Source organism: Pseudophryne corroboree, chromosome 5 (genome assembly GCF_028390025.1).
Source record: "Pseudophryne corroboree isolate aPseCor3 chromosome 5, aPseCor3.hap2, whole genome shotgun sequence".
Lineage (NCBI taxonomy): Eukaryota > Metazoa > Chordata > Amphibia > Anura > Myobatrachidae > Pseudophryne > Pseudophryne corroboree.
The window spans coordinates 238,445,522-238,460,550 of NC_086448.1; the positions used below are offsets into that span (position 1 = coordinate 238,445,522).

The 15,029-nt window shown below is 46.6% G+C and overlaps 1 protein-coding gene across 1 annotated transcript in view; it reads left to right on the forward strand.

Annotated features, from left to right (window-relative positions):
* The window catches only part of RAB5A (RAB5A, member RAS oncogene family), a 112,402-nt gene that overhangs the window by 71,070 nt on the left and 26,303 nt on the right, over positions 1-15,029 (forward strand). Inside the window, exon 3 of the mRNA XM_063922195.1 lies at positions 5,166-5,317. Coding sequence (XP_063778265.1) covers positions 5,166-5,317 — 152 coding nt within the window. The remainder of the gene's footprint in view (positions 1-5,165; positions 5,318-15,029) is intronic.

A 15,029-nucleotide genomic window follows, 5' to 3' on the forward strand; every position in this document is an offset into this window, starting at 1 on the left:
CGTGGCGGTGGGATGCCCTAGTGACTCTGTGGGTGTTCCAGTCGGTGTATGTGTTTCCTCCACTTCCACTCATTCCAAGGGTTCTAAAACTCATAAGGAGAACAAGAGTTCAGGCAATCCTCATTGCTCCGGACTGGCCAAGAAGGGCTTGGTACGTGGATCTTCTGGATCTACTGCTAGAAGAGCCGAGGCCTCTTCCTCTTCAGGCGCACCTGCTACAGCAGGGGCCATTCGCTTATCAAGACTTACCACGGCTACGTTTGACGGCAAGGAGGTTGAACGCCAGATATTAGCTGAGAACGGCATTCCGAACAAGGTTATTCCTACTCTGATACAGGCTAGGAAAGGAGAAACGTCAAAGCATTACCATCGCATTTGGAAAAAATGTGTCTTGGTGGGAATCCAAGAAGTTTCCTGTGGTGGAGTTTCAACTGGGACGATTTCTCCTCTTCCTCCAAGCAGGTGTGGATATTGGCCTGAGATTAGGTTCCGTAAAGGTCCAGATTTCGGCCATATCCATTTTCTTCCAGAAACAGTTGGCTGCCCTCCCTGAGGTTCAGACTTTTTTGAAGGGAGTTCTGCACATCCAGCCTCCCTTTGTGCCACCTACGGCGCCCTGGGATCTTTACGTTGTGTCACAGTTCCTCCAGTCGGATTGGTTTGAGCCTCTTCAGAAGGTTGAGGTCAAGTTTCTCACGTGGAAGGCTGTCACTTTGTTGGCCTTGGCTTCTGCTAGACGTGTGTCGGAGTTGGGGGCTTTGTCATGTAAAAAACCATACTTGATCTTTCATGCAGATAGAGCTGAGCACTGGACATGTCCGCAGTTCCTTCCAAAGGTTGTGTCGGCATTTCATATCAACCAACTTATTGTAGTGCCAGTAGCTACTGACTCCTAAGTTTCATCAATGTCCTTGGATGTTGTAAGGGCTCTGAAAATCTATGTGAAGAGGACTGCTCATCACAGAAAATCAGACTCTGTTTGTCCTGTATGATCCCAAGAAACTTGGGTGTCCTGCTTCTAAGCAGGCAATCTCTCACTGGATCAGGTTCACTATCCAGCATGCGTATTCTACGGCAAGATTGCAGTGTCCTACGTCTGTTAAGGCCCACACTACTCGTAAGGTGGATTCTTCCTGGGCGGCGTGTCTCGGCTTTGCAGCATTGCCGAGCGGCTACTTGGTCTGGGTCGAACATGTTTGGTCAATAAGTTCTGCAGGAGCCTTCGCGCTCTCCCTCCCGTTCTGGGAGCTTTGGTACATCCCCATGGTACTAATGTGGACCCCAGCATCCTCTAGGACGTAAGAGAAAATAGGATTTTAATTACCTACCGGTAAATCCTTTTCTTGTATTCCGTAAAGGATGCTGGTCGCCCGCCCAGCGCTTCGTGATCCTGCAGTGGTTACTTAGTTAAGTACTGCTTAGTTCTTGGTTAAGTACTGTTTTGTTACTTGGTAAGTAATATTGTTCAGCCGTTGCTGATGTTTCAAGCTAGTTAGCTTGGTTTGCCTTGTGTGTGAGCTGGTGTGAATCTCGCCACTATCTGTGTAAAATCCTTCTCTCGAAGATGTCCGTCTCCTCGGGCACAGTTTCTAGACTGAGTCTGGTAGGAGGGGCATAGAGTGAGGAGCCAGCCCATACTCGCAAACTCTTAAAGTTTCAATGGCTCCGTCTATACCCCATGGTACTAATGTGGACCCCAGCATCCTCTACGGACTACGAGAAAAGGATTTATCGGTAGCCTATTTGTACTTACTGTGAAATATGGGTAAGCACAAGCTGTGCAGTATACAGTATGTCACACCAGATTCTCTCCATTATCTAATGATTCTGTTTCCTGTGAGCAATGCAGTCAATATTCACAAATTAGTGAAGAGGTTAGGGGAGAGGGTCCAGAGCCCCACTGGTTAAGGTCTCTTAAAACTGTGATGTCAGATATGTCATCCCGGCTCACTGCTAATGTGCAGAAAACTCAACTACTTCAACTTGCAGATTTAGCTGCTAGGGCTGATGCACAGCCCCCCCTCCCCCACCTCTCATGCAGGTCCCCAGAAGCGTGGTCTACCTGCGCTGCTGTCGGATACAGATGATGATATACAAGATGATGGTTGATGACCTGGATCCCGTTGGTGGGGATCCAGATTCCACTCGGGGTATTGAACTCCTCATTTTGGTTATAAGGGATGTGTTAAAGCTCCCTCTAGAGGACACTGTTTCACAGCAGTTATTTTTCTTTGTACAAAATAAGCCCAATGTCACTTTCCCTGATTTTCCACAGTTAGATGACTTATTCAAACAGGCCTGGAAAAATCCAGACAAAAAATTCAAAGGGGGGAATTGAAATGTTTGAAAAGTCGGTTGGGTGTCTGTTTTTTCCTGTCTATTTAATAGGAAAAAACAGACACCCAACTGACTTTTCAAACATTTGAATTCTCCCCCAAGTGTCCAAAAAGTTTTTGCGCACTTTCCCATTTGCTCCTGAAGGTAGAAAATTTTGTGAGGAACGCCCTGGCGTGGATGTCTCCGTCTCTCGCCTGCCTAAGAAGGCGGTGCTACCTGCCCCGGGCTCCTTTAGCATGAAGGATCCTGGGGATAGGAAGATAGACTACCCTAAAGTCTATATACGCTGCAGCCGGCCTCTCTCAGTGACCGGTCATTGCGGGTTGCTGGATGTCCCATGCTATTCATTCTTGGGCCATTCAAATTCATGGGGGTCTCTCGGGGGATATGCCCTTAGTTACTATGGTAAACCTACTTAAGCACATTCAGGACACTACACGTGTCTTCTGTGATTCCCTCAAGGAGATGCGGAACATTAATGCTCGGACGTCTGCCATGGCAGTGTCGGCACGCAGGGCCTTGTGGTTGCATCAGTGGATTGCGAACGCAGAATCCAAACATAGTGTGGAATCCCTCCCCTTTTCTGGGGAATGGCTCTTTGGGGTTGAGTTGGATACCGGGATTTCCAAAGTTACGGCTGGGAAATCCACATTTCTCCCCTCTGGGGCCCCGCCGGCGAGACGCTCCTATCCGGGTGCCGTCTGTCCAGTCCTTTTGGTCTCACAGATTTCAATAGAAGGCCAGAGGTGCCTCCAATGCGGCTAGAGGCACCAGAGGTAATTCCAGAAAACCTGCATCCACCAGTTCTCAGGAACAGTCCACCGGTTGTGCTTCCACTAAGGCCTCAGCATGATGGTGCCCACCCACCCCGAGGGGATCTCGGGGTGGGAGCTTGACTGCGTCACTTCAGCAGCGCCTGGGAGACTTCCTGCCAGGATGCCTGGGTCAGAGAGCTCGTTTCTCAGGGCTACAAGCTGGCGTTCAACAGTACTCTCCCCCCCCCCCCCCCCCCCCCCCAAACGATTTTTCAAATCAAGCTTACCAGCTTTGGAAGATATGCAAGTTATGCTACAACAGGCTATCCGAAAGTTGGTCCAGTCTCATGTCATTGTTCCAGTACCAATGCCGCAACGCTTCAAGGGGTTTTACTCAAGCCTGTTTGTGGCGCCGAAACCAGACGGTTCGGTCAGGTCTATTGAATCTGAAATTCTTGAATCCGAATTTGAGGGTGTTCAAGTTCAAAATGGAATCCCTGCAAGCAGTGATTGCGGGCTTGGAGGAACAGGAATTTCTGGTCTCCTTGGATATCAAGGACGCCTATCTCCATATTCTGATTTGGCCGCCTCATCAGGCGTACCTGCGATTTTTGTTCTGCTGGACGATCACTTCCAATTCCAGGCCCTACCCTTCGGTGTGTCCACGGCGAGGTATTCACAAAGGTGATGGCGGAGATGATGTTCCAACTCCGGGTCCAGGGGGTCAATGTAGTCCCTTATCTGGACAATCTTCTGATAAAGGCAAGATCCAGGGAGCTTTTGTTGCTCCATATCAACCACACCATTCATCTTCTGTCAGACCACGGGTGGATCCTCAACTTACAGAAATCCCACCTGGAGAAAACTCAGAGGCTCCTGTTCCTGGGGATGTTGCTGGATACTGTGGCCCAGAAGGTGTTTCTACCAGGGGCAAAAGCAAAAACACTTCAGGAAATGGTCCGCATTGTGCTCCTACCTTTTCGAGTGTTCATCCATCTTTGTATAAGATTGTTGGGAAAGATGGTCGCCTCCTACGAGGCGATCCAGTATGGGAAACAAACTGAAACCAAACCCCGCCGCAGCCACATTACTGAGTTGCTTCCCCCCACGGCTATACAACCAAGGGGATGCCCCTTGCCCCCCAGGCAAACAACCACACCAACTCCACCGCCGCGGCCACATTAATGAGCAGCTAATCCCCACGGCCACACAAATAAGGGTGCACTTCCAGGCAAACAACCACTCCGCAGCCTTCCCCCAGGCTAACAATCCCTCCTACCCTGTGGCGACATCACTACCCTTCAGTGCTATACAGGCACGCCTCCAAAAATCGCTTTTGGAGCTGAAGAGGATCTACTTCCTCCCTTCAAAATCTGGTAGCCAGGCAGCAAAATCTAGGGGCTTGGGAATTGTATAAAGTTATGGAGGATATGAAAGCCCAGGTATAATCCTGTTCTCTTCAGACCCAAGGAAGTTACCTAGTCCTGTGCTTTTTCACCTCACGCCATTATACATATATGCACGATAATTATCACCACCACATAAAACTACATGCAGTCTACAAAAGTACATTGAAGAATAACCAATGTGAACTGTTTTCTGCTTTTATACTACAGCACATAGGCCGTTGTTTTTTTGCATCTTAAAAAAAATGTTTTGTAAGTTATAAATTAATGTAAGGCAGATATGAAAGAGGTCTTTTTTTTTTTTTTTTATGGACTTTGATAACTAGTGGCGTGCCATCTGTGTAGGGCTATCCTCCACTTAGAAGTTACATCTTCTTAGTGCATAGGTCTGCAAACTTGGTCCTCATTACCCCACACAGTGCATGTTTTTCAGGTCTCCTCACAGAATCACAAGTGAAATAATTAACTCCACCTGCGGACCTTTTAAAATGTGTCTGTGAGTAATTAATACACCTGTGCACCTGCGGGGTTACCTGTAAAACATGCACTGTGTGGGGCAATGAGGACCGAGTTTGCAGACCTATGTCTTAGTGATTTGTAAATCATTTTCCTTTTTTCTTTCTCACCCCATCTCCCTTCTCTTGTTCTTCTCTACTTTTGTATATAGCCGCATTTCTCACCCAGACGGTCTGCCTTGATGATACAACAGTAAAGTTTGAAATTTGGGATACAGCTGGTCAGGAAAGATACCACAGCCTAGCTCCAATGTACTACAGGGGAGCCCAAGCTGCAATAGTTGTATATGACATCACGAATGAGGTACTGTGACTTTCTTCTGTGATTTTTAGTTTCTGTTCTTCTAATAATTGTTGGAGATTATCATTTTGCAGAAAGAAGAATGTTATTGTTTTTCTGTGTGACTTTTCTACTTAATAACTGACAAGTTTCTTATGGGCTGCTATATAATAATGGGGTAACTGTTAGAGGCATTGTACAGGTGGGGTCATTTCTAAATGTAGATTAGTATATACAGATGTAGCCATGCTCATCGTACTGCGATGCAGCATGTTGCATCACTGCGTGCTGCATGGCATGCCAGGCTGCAACTAGTTCCTTTAGGTATTACAAGTAATTCCTTTAGGTATTAAAACTAATTCCTTTAGGAATTAATGAAGCGATCGCCGATTGCGAATAGTCGCAGCAAGCCGTGTTGCTGCATCGCAGAAAAGATGAGCATGGCTACTGTATTTTGAGCATATTGCGCCATATGTTTATAAAAATAAAAAAACATGTATCAGGAGAACTTGAGGTTCCAAAGTATTCCACGTAGTGCAGTGGTTGTTATTTTTACTTGTAATTATGTGTAGCCTTTTTTATGCGTTAATATAGTAATTGTTCATCATTTTATAATATTATTTTGCTTTCCTTTTACTGTACTGTGTACATAGTACTAGAGTACACCATCACTGTGTACTGTGCTGTCTTGCCCTGCTGGGTTTTAAGCCTCAGTACATAATGTGTCTGTTTTTCCAATGCAGTTATTTCTATGTGCAAAGTGAAAAGGCAAAATTTTCCCTGTTTAGAAATATTTGTTTATCTCATAAACTGGTATTTTTATTTAAAGCAAACTATAACTTTTCCCTTACTCTAATGTTAACTATAGTATGTCTGCAAGCTGACATACAGGGAAATCTGGGGCGTGTCACTAACTAGTACCAAGCGACCCCGTGATGTGTGTGTGGATAAAGGGATTGTTGTGACTACCCATTCGTCACCCTGTCATTTTTCTGGGAAACCATTTTACTGCACACAATGAAATCTACTTTAACTCTTCAGTACTTAAAGTGCACTTGATCTACTGTATATAATGGGACATCTGTAAATCTCGAACAGTCAGATCCATTTTAACCAAAAGGTATTACATGTTAGAAAGATAAACCAGACTGTAAAAAGTTACTGTGTAGGGCATGCTAGGATTGTGTGTGTATGTATACGTGTGTATTTTATGTATACGTGTGTATTTTATATATATATATATATATATATATATATATCCAACAACGGGTGCGGCACTCCATGCGACGAAATGATCAAAACACTTACAGTTGAAGTAGTGACAACGTTTCAATGCAATTTAATTGTGCATTTTCATCAGGTCAAGTGACCTGATGAAAATGCACAATTAAATTGCATTGAAACGTTGTCACTACTTCAACTGTAAGTGTTTTGATCATTTCGTCGCATGGAGTGCCGCACCCGTTGTTGGTTGTATATGGTTTCTGTGGAGGCACCCAGCGCTATTGTATCTATTATTGGGAGAGCCGGACCCTGCATGTAATATATATACAGAGACACACACACATACAGTATCAGTCAAAAGTTTGGACACACATTCTCATTTGAATGAGACGGTGGGTCCAGTCTTTTGTCTGGTACTGTGTGTATATATATATATATACACACACACACACACACACACACACACACACACACACACACACACACACACACACACACACACACACACACACACACACACATATACAGGTTGAGTATCCCTTATCCAAAATGCTTGGGACCAGAGGTATTTTGGATATCTGATTTTCTCTGACGTCCTAGTGGATGCTGGGACTCCGTCAGGACCATGGGGATTAGCGGCTCCGCAGGAGACAGGGCACAAAAATAAAAGCTTTAGGACTAGGTGGTGTGCACTGGCTCCTCCCCCTATGACCCTCCTCCAAGCCTCAGTTAGGTTTTTGTGCCCGTCCGAGCAGGGTGCAATCTAGGTGGCTCTCCTAAAGAGCTGCTTAGAAAAAGTTATTAGGTTTTTCATTTTCAGTGAGTCCTGCTGGCAACAGGCTCACTGCAACGAGGGACTTAGGGGAGAAGAAGTGAACTCACCTGCGTGCAGGATGGATTGGCTTCTTAGGCTACTGGACACCATTAGCTCCAGAGGGATCGAACACAGGCCCAGCCATGGAGTCCGGTCCCGGAGCCGCGCCGCCGACCCCCTTGCAGATGCCGAAAAGTGAAGAGGTCCAGAAACCGGCGGCAGAAGACTTTTCAGTCTTCATGAGGTAGCGCACAGCACTGCAGCTGTGCGCCATTGTTGTCAGCACACTTCACACCAGCGGTCACTGAGGGTGCAGGGCGCTGGGGGGGGGCGCCCTGGGCAGCAATGATAATACCTTGTTCTGGCTAAAAATACATCACATATAGCCCCTGGGGCTATATGGATGTATTTAACCCCTGCCAGGTCTCACAAACACCGGGAGAAGAGCCCGCCGAAATAGGGGGCGGAGCCTATCTCCTCAGCACACAGCGCCATTTTCCTGCACAGCTCCGCTGCGAGGAAGGCTCCCAGGACTTTCCCCTGCACTGCACTACAGAAACAGGGTAAAAAAAACAGAGAGGGGGGGCACTTTTTTGGCGATATTGATATATTAAGCTGCTATAAAGGAAACAACACTTCTGTAGGGTTGTTCCTATATATTTATAGCGCTTGGGTGTGTGCTGGCAAACTCTCCCTCTGTCTCCCCAAAGGGCTAGTGGGGTCCTGTCTTCGATAAGAGCATTCCCTGTGTGTCTGCTGTGTGTCGGTACGTGTGTGTCGACATGTATGAGGACGATGTTGGTGTGGAGGCGGAGCAATTGCCGGTAATGGTGATGTCACCCCCTAGGGAGTCAGCATGGATGTGCAGTGCTGGGGTGGTTTGGTCGGATTCCCTGACTGAAAATATTGATACCCTGGATAGGGACAGTATTTTATTGACTATAGAGCAATTAAAGGATGCTTTTCTTTATATGCGAGATGCTCAGAGGGATATTTGCACTCTGGCATCGAGAGTAAGTGCGATGTCCATATCTGCCAGAAGAAGTTTATGGACGCGACAGTGGTCAGGTGATGCGGATTCCAAACGGCATATGGAAGTATTGCCGTATAAAGGGGAGGAATTGTTTGGGGTCGGTCTATCGGATTTGGTGGCCACGGCAACAGCCGGGAAATCCACCTTTTTACCTCAGGTCCCCTCCCAACAGAAAAAGACACCGTCTTTTCAGCCGCAGTCCTTTCGTTCCTATAAGAACAAGCGGGCAAAAGGACAGTCATATCTGCCCCGAGGCAAAGGAAAGGGTAAGAGAGTGCACCAAGCAGCTCCCTCCCAGGAGCAGAAGCCCTCCCCGGCTTCTGCAAAGCCCTCAGCATGACGTTGGGGCTTTACAAGCGGACTCAGGGGCGGTGGGGGGTCAAGAATTTCAGCGCACAGTGGGCTCACTCACAGGTGGACCCCTGGATCCTGCAGGTAGTATCTCAGGGTTACAGGTTGGAATTCGAGAAGTCTCCCCCTCGCCGGTTCCTACAGTCTGCTCTACCAACGTCTCCCTCAGACAGGGCGACGGTATTGGAAGCCATTCACAAGCTGTATTCTCAGCAGGTGATAGTCAAGGTACCCCTCCTACAACAGGGAAAGGGGTATTATTCCACACTATTTGTGGTACCGAAGCCGGACGGCTCGGTAAGACCTATTCTAAATCTGAAATCTTTGAACCTGTACATACAAAAATTCAAGTTCAAGATGGAGTCACTCAGAGCAGTGATAGCGAATCTGGAAGAAGGGGACTTTATGGTGTCCCTGGACATCAAGGATGCTTACCTGCATGTCCCAATTTGCCCTTCACATCAAGGGTACCTCAGGTTCGTGGTGCAAAACTGTCATTATCAGTTTCAGACGCTGCCGTTTGGATTGTCCACAGCACCTCGGGTCTTTACCAAGGTAATGGCCGAAATGATGTTTCTTCTGCGAAGAAAAGGCGTATTAATTATCCCTTACTTGGACGATCTCCTGATAAGGGCAAGGTCCAGAGAACAGCTGGAGGACGTAGTAGCACTAACCCAAGTAGTGCTGCAACAGCACGGGTGGATTCTGAATTTTCCAAAATCTCAATTGACCCCGACGACACGTCTGCTGTTCCTGGGAATGATTCTGGACACGGTTCAGAAAAAGGTGTTTCTTCCGGAGGAGAAAGCCAGGGAGTTATCCGAACTTGTCAGGAACCTCCTAAAACCAGGAAAAGTGTCTGTGCATCAATGCACAAGAGTCCTGGGAAAAATGGTGGCTTCTTACGAAGCGATTCCATTCGGCAGATTCCACGCACGAACTTTTCAGTGGGATCTGCTGGACAAATGGTCCGGATCGCATCTGCAGATGCATCAGCGGATAACTTTGTCTCCACGGACAAGGGTGTCTCTTCTGTGGTGGTTGCAGAGTGCTCATCTGTTAGAGGGCCGCAGATTCGGCATACAGGACTGGGTCCTGGTGACCACGGATGCCAGTCTGAGAGGCTGGGGAGCGGTCACACAGGGAAGAAACTTCCAGGGAGTGTGGTCAAGCCTGGAGATGTCTCTTCACATAAATATACTGGAGCTAAGAGCGATTTACAATGCTCTAAGCCTGGCAAAACCCCTGCTTCAGGGTCAGCCGGTGTTGATCCAGTCGGACAACATCACGGCAGTCACCCACGTAAACAGACAGGGTGGCACAAGAAGCAGGAGGGCAATGGCAGAAGCTGCAAGGATTCTTCGCTGGGCGGAAGATCATGTGATAGCACTGTCAGCAGTGTTCATTCCGGGAGTGGACAACTGGGAAGCGGACTTCCTCAGCAGACACGATCTACACCCGGGAGAGTGGGGACTTCATCCAGAAGTCTTCCACATGATTGTGAACCGTTGGGAAAAACCAAAGGTGGATATGATGGCGTCCCGCCTCAACAAAAAACTGGACAGGTATTGCGCCAGGTCAAGAGACCCTCAGGCAATAGCTGTGGACGCTCTGGTAACACCGTGGGTGTTCCAGTCAGTGTATGTGTTTCCTCCTCTGCCTCTCATACCAAAAGTACTGAGAATTATACGGCAAAGGGGAGTAAGAACGATACTCGTGGCTCCGGATTGGCCAAGAAGAACTTGGTACCCGGAACTTCAGGAGATGCTCACGGAAGATCCGTGGCCTCTACCTCTAAGACGGGACTTGCTTCAGCAGGGACCGTGTCTATTCCAAGACTTACCGCGGCTGCGTTTGACGGCATGGCGGTTGAACGCCGAATTCTAAGGGAAAAAGGCATTCCGGAAGAGGTCATCCCTACCCTGGTAAAAGCCAGGAAGGAGGTGACTGCACAACATTATCACCGCATTTGGAGAAAATATGTTGCGTGGTGTGAGGCCAGGAAGGCCCCGACGGAGGAATTTCAACTGGGTCGATTCCTACAATTCCTGCAAACAGGATTGTCTATGGGCCTAAAATTAGGGTCCATTAAGGTTCAAATTTCGGCCCTGTCGATTTTCTTCCAGAAAGAATTGGCTTCAGTTCCTGAAGTCCAGACTTTTGTAAAAGGAGTACTACATATACAGCCCCCGGTTGTGCCCCCAGTGGCTCCGTGGGATCTTAATGTAGTTTTGGATTTTCTCAAATCCCATTGGTTTGAGCCACTCAAATCGGTGGATTTAAAATATCTTACATGGAAAGTAACCATGCTACTGGCCCTGGCTTCAGCCAGGAGAGTGTCAGAATTGGCGGCTTTATCGTATAAAAGCCCATATCTGATTTTCCATTCGGACAGGGCAGAACTGCGGACGCGTCCTCAGTTTCTGCCTAAGGTGGTTTCAGCGTTTTACCTGAACCAGCCTATTGTGGTGCCTGCGGCTACTAGCGATTTGGAGGATTCCAAGTTGCTGGACGTTGTCAGGGCATTGAAAATATATATTTCAAGGACGGCTGGAGTCAGAAAATCTGACTCGCTGTTTATACTGTATGCACCCAACAAGCTGGGTGCTCCTGCTTCTAAGCAGACGATTGCTCGTTGGATTTGTAGCACAATTCAACTTGCACATTCTGTGGCAGGCCTGCCACAGCCTAAATCTATCAAGGCCCATTCCACAAGGAAGGTGGGCTCATCTTGGGCGGCTGCCCGAGGGGTCTCGGCATTACAACTCTGCCGAGCAGCTACGTGGTCGGGGGAGAACACGTTTGTAAAATTCTACAAATTTGATACCCTGGCTAAAGAGGACCTGGAGTTCTCTCATTCGGTGCTGCAGAGTCATCCGCACTCTCCCGCCCGTTTGGGAGCTTTGGTATAATCCCCATGGTCCTGACGGAGTCCCAGCATCCACTAGGACGTCAGAGAAAATAAGATTTTACTTACCGATAAATCTATTTCTCGTAGTCCGTAGTAGATGCTGGGCGCCCATCCCAAGTGCGGATTGTCTGCAATACTTGTACATAGTTATTGTTACAAAAAAATCGGGTTGTTATTGTTGTGAGCCGTCTGTTCAGAGGCTCCTACGTTTGTCATACTGTTAACTGGGTTCAGATCACAGGTTGTACGGTGTGATTGGTGTGGCTGGTATGAGTCTTACCCGGGATTTAAAATCCTTCCTTATTGTGTACGCTCGTCCGGGCACAGTATCCTAACTGAGGCTTGGAGGAGGGTCATAGGGGGAGGAGCCAGTGCACACCACCTAGTCCTAAAGCTTTTATTTTTGTGCCCTGTCTCCTGCGGAGCCGCTAATCCCCATGGTCCTGACGGAGTCCCAGCATCCACTACGGACTACGAGAAATAGATTTATCGGTAAGTAAAATCTTATTTTTCCGTATTTTGGAATAATTGCATACCATAATGAGATATCATGGTGATGAGACCTAAATCTAAGCACAGAATGCATTTATGTTTCATATACACCTTATTACACACAGCCTGGAGGTAATTTTAGCCAATATTTTTTATAACTTTGTGCATTAAACAAAGTGTGTGTTCATTCACACAATTTATTTATGTTTCATATACACCTTATAGACACAGCCTGAAGGTCATTTAATACAATATTTTTAATAACTTTGTGTATTAAACAAAGTTTGTGTACATTGAGCCATCAGAAAACAAAGGTTTCACTATCTCACTCAGAAAAGTCCATATTTCTGAATATTCCGTATTTCAGAATATTTGGATATGGGATACTCAACCTGCGTGTGTGTGTGTGTGTGTGTGTGTGTGTGTGTATGTATGTATGTATGTATGTATGTATATGTATATATATATATATATATATATATATATATATATATATATATATATATATATATATATATATATATATATATATACGCAAAAAATGAATTCCCAAGGGAGCTTATTGGGATATTTCTCTAAATAGCTAATTAGCTATTGACACTTAGTAACCACGATAGTTAAAAACATTTATTCGTGTAATGACATTAGACCATAATTCATACAATTGTCAGTATTTGTTTTTAGGACAATATATCCATTTTTACAAAACAACAATCTCTAAAACAGAAGCAATTAAAAGTTGCTGTATTATTCCTTTTTTACAATGGCATTTTCCAGAACATATCATTGGATGTTTGATGCTCTCACAGCCGTGCGTAACCCAACGCGTTTCGTCCAACGGACTTCATCAGGGGTCTTAAACATCAGTGGGATTTAAATGATTTTATATGGTATATCACAATGCTACGATGAAGGTCTCAGTAGATGCCAAATCAGTATATAAAACAGCAATGATAAAACCAATTTGAAAAAGCTTGTCAGCATGAACTGTGGCACTTCTGATCAGCTATCTTATAGTATTCAGTTGTCTAGGGGCGAAGTCATAAGAGCTGCAGGACAAGGACCAGGTAGCAAAGAGGGAGGATGTTGGGACAGGACAGTGGGTGTGTCGTGGAAGAGGTGGATTGGTATGGAGCGGCTTGTGTGCTGGAGTAGCGTAACTGAGTCAGGGGCAAGACCGTGATGTGTGTGGGGGGGGGGCTGATGGTGCAATATACTATTATCTTATGGGGCGAAATATTGTGTAATGAATGTATTAGGGGGAAAAGTAATAAGATTAATAGACCAATATTATTTCTCTAACGTCCTAAGTGGATGCTGGGACTCCGTAAGGACCATGGGGAATAGCGGCTCCGCAGGAGACTGGGCACAACTAAAGAAAGCTATAGGACTACCTGGTGTGCACTGGCTCCTCCCACTATGACCCTCCTCCAGACCTCAGTTAGATTCTTGTGCCCGGCTGAGCTGGATGCACACTAGGGGCTCTCCTGAGCTCCTAGAAAGAAAAAAAGCAGCCAGTGTTTTGTTCCCCCATCAGATGAGTGAATGAAGTGTGTGAAGAAGCGTGGGTTCCCCCAATAAGAAACTGGTAATTTCTAAAAAGTTACTGATGGCGTACCCTTTCCCGCCAGAGGATAGGTCACGTTGGGAATTATCCCCTAGGGTGGATAAGACGCTCACACGTTTGTCAAAAAAGGTGGCACTGCCGTCTTAGGATACGGCCACCTTGAAGGAGCCTGCTGATAAAAAGCAGGAGGCTATCCTGAAGTCTGTATATACACACTCAGGTTCTATACTGAGACCTGCAATTGCCTCAGCATAAATAGTGCTGCTGCAGCGTGGTCTGATACCCTGTCAGATAATATTAATACCCTAGACAGGGATAATATTTTGCTAACATAGAGCATATTAAAGACGTCGTCTTATATATGAAGGATGCACAGAGGGATATTTGCCGGCTGGCATCCAGAATTAATGCAATGTCCATTTTGCCAGGAGGGTATTAGAAACCCGGCAGTGGACAGGTGATGCTGCCTTTAAAAGGCACATGGAGATTCTGCCTTATAAGGGTGAGGAATTGTTTGGGGATGGTCTCTGGGACCTCGTATCCACAGCAACAGCTGGGAAGAAAATGTTTTACCTCAGGTTCCTCACAGCCTAAGAAAGTACAGGTACAGTCCTTTCGGCTTCAGATAAGCAAGTGGGTCAAAGGCGCTTCCTTTCTGCACAGAGGCAAGGGAAGAAGGAAAATGCTGCACCAGACAGCCAGTTCCCAGGATCAAAAATCTTCCTCCGCTTCCTCTGAGTCCACCGCATGACGCTGGGGCTCCACAGGTGGAGACAAGTGCGGTGGGGGCGCGTCTCAGGAACTTCAGGGACCAGTGGGCTTGCCCACAGGTGGATCCCTAGGTTCTGCAAGTAGTATCACAGGGATACAGGCTGGAGTTCGAGGCGACTCCCCCTCGCCGTTACCTCACATCAGCCTTGCCTGCTGCCCTCGGAGAAAGGTAGTACTGGCGGCAATTCACAAGCTGTACTTCCAGCAGGTGAAATCAAGGTACCCATCCTTCAACAAGGCCGGGGTTACTATTCCAAAATGTTGTGGTACCGAAACCAGACGGTTCGGTGAGACCCATTCTAAAATTGAAATCCTTGAACACTTATATACGAAGGTTCAAGTTCAAAATGGAATCGCTCAGCGCGATTATTGCAAGCCTGGAGAATTTCATGGTATCACTGGACATCAAGGAGGCTTACCTGCATGTCCTTATTTACCCTCTCCACCAGGAGTACCTCAAAATTGTGGTACATGATAGTCATTACCAATTCCAGATGTTGCCGTTGGTCTGTCCCCGGCACCGAGGTATTTACCAAGGTAATGGCCGAAATAATTATCCCGTACTTGGACGAT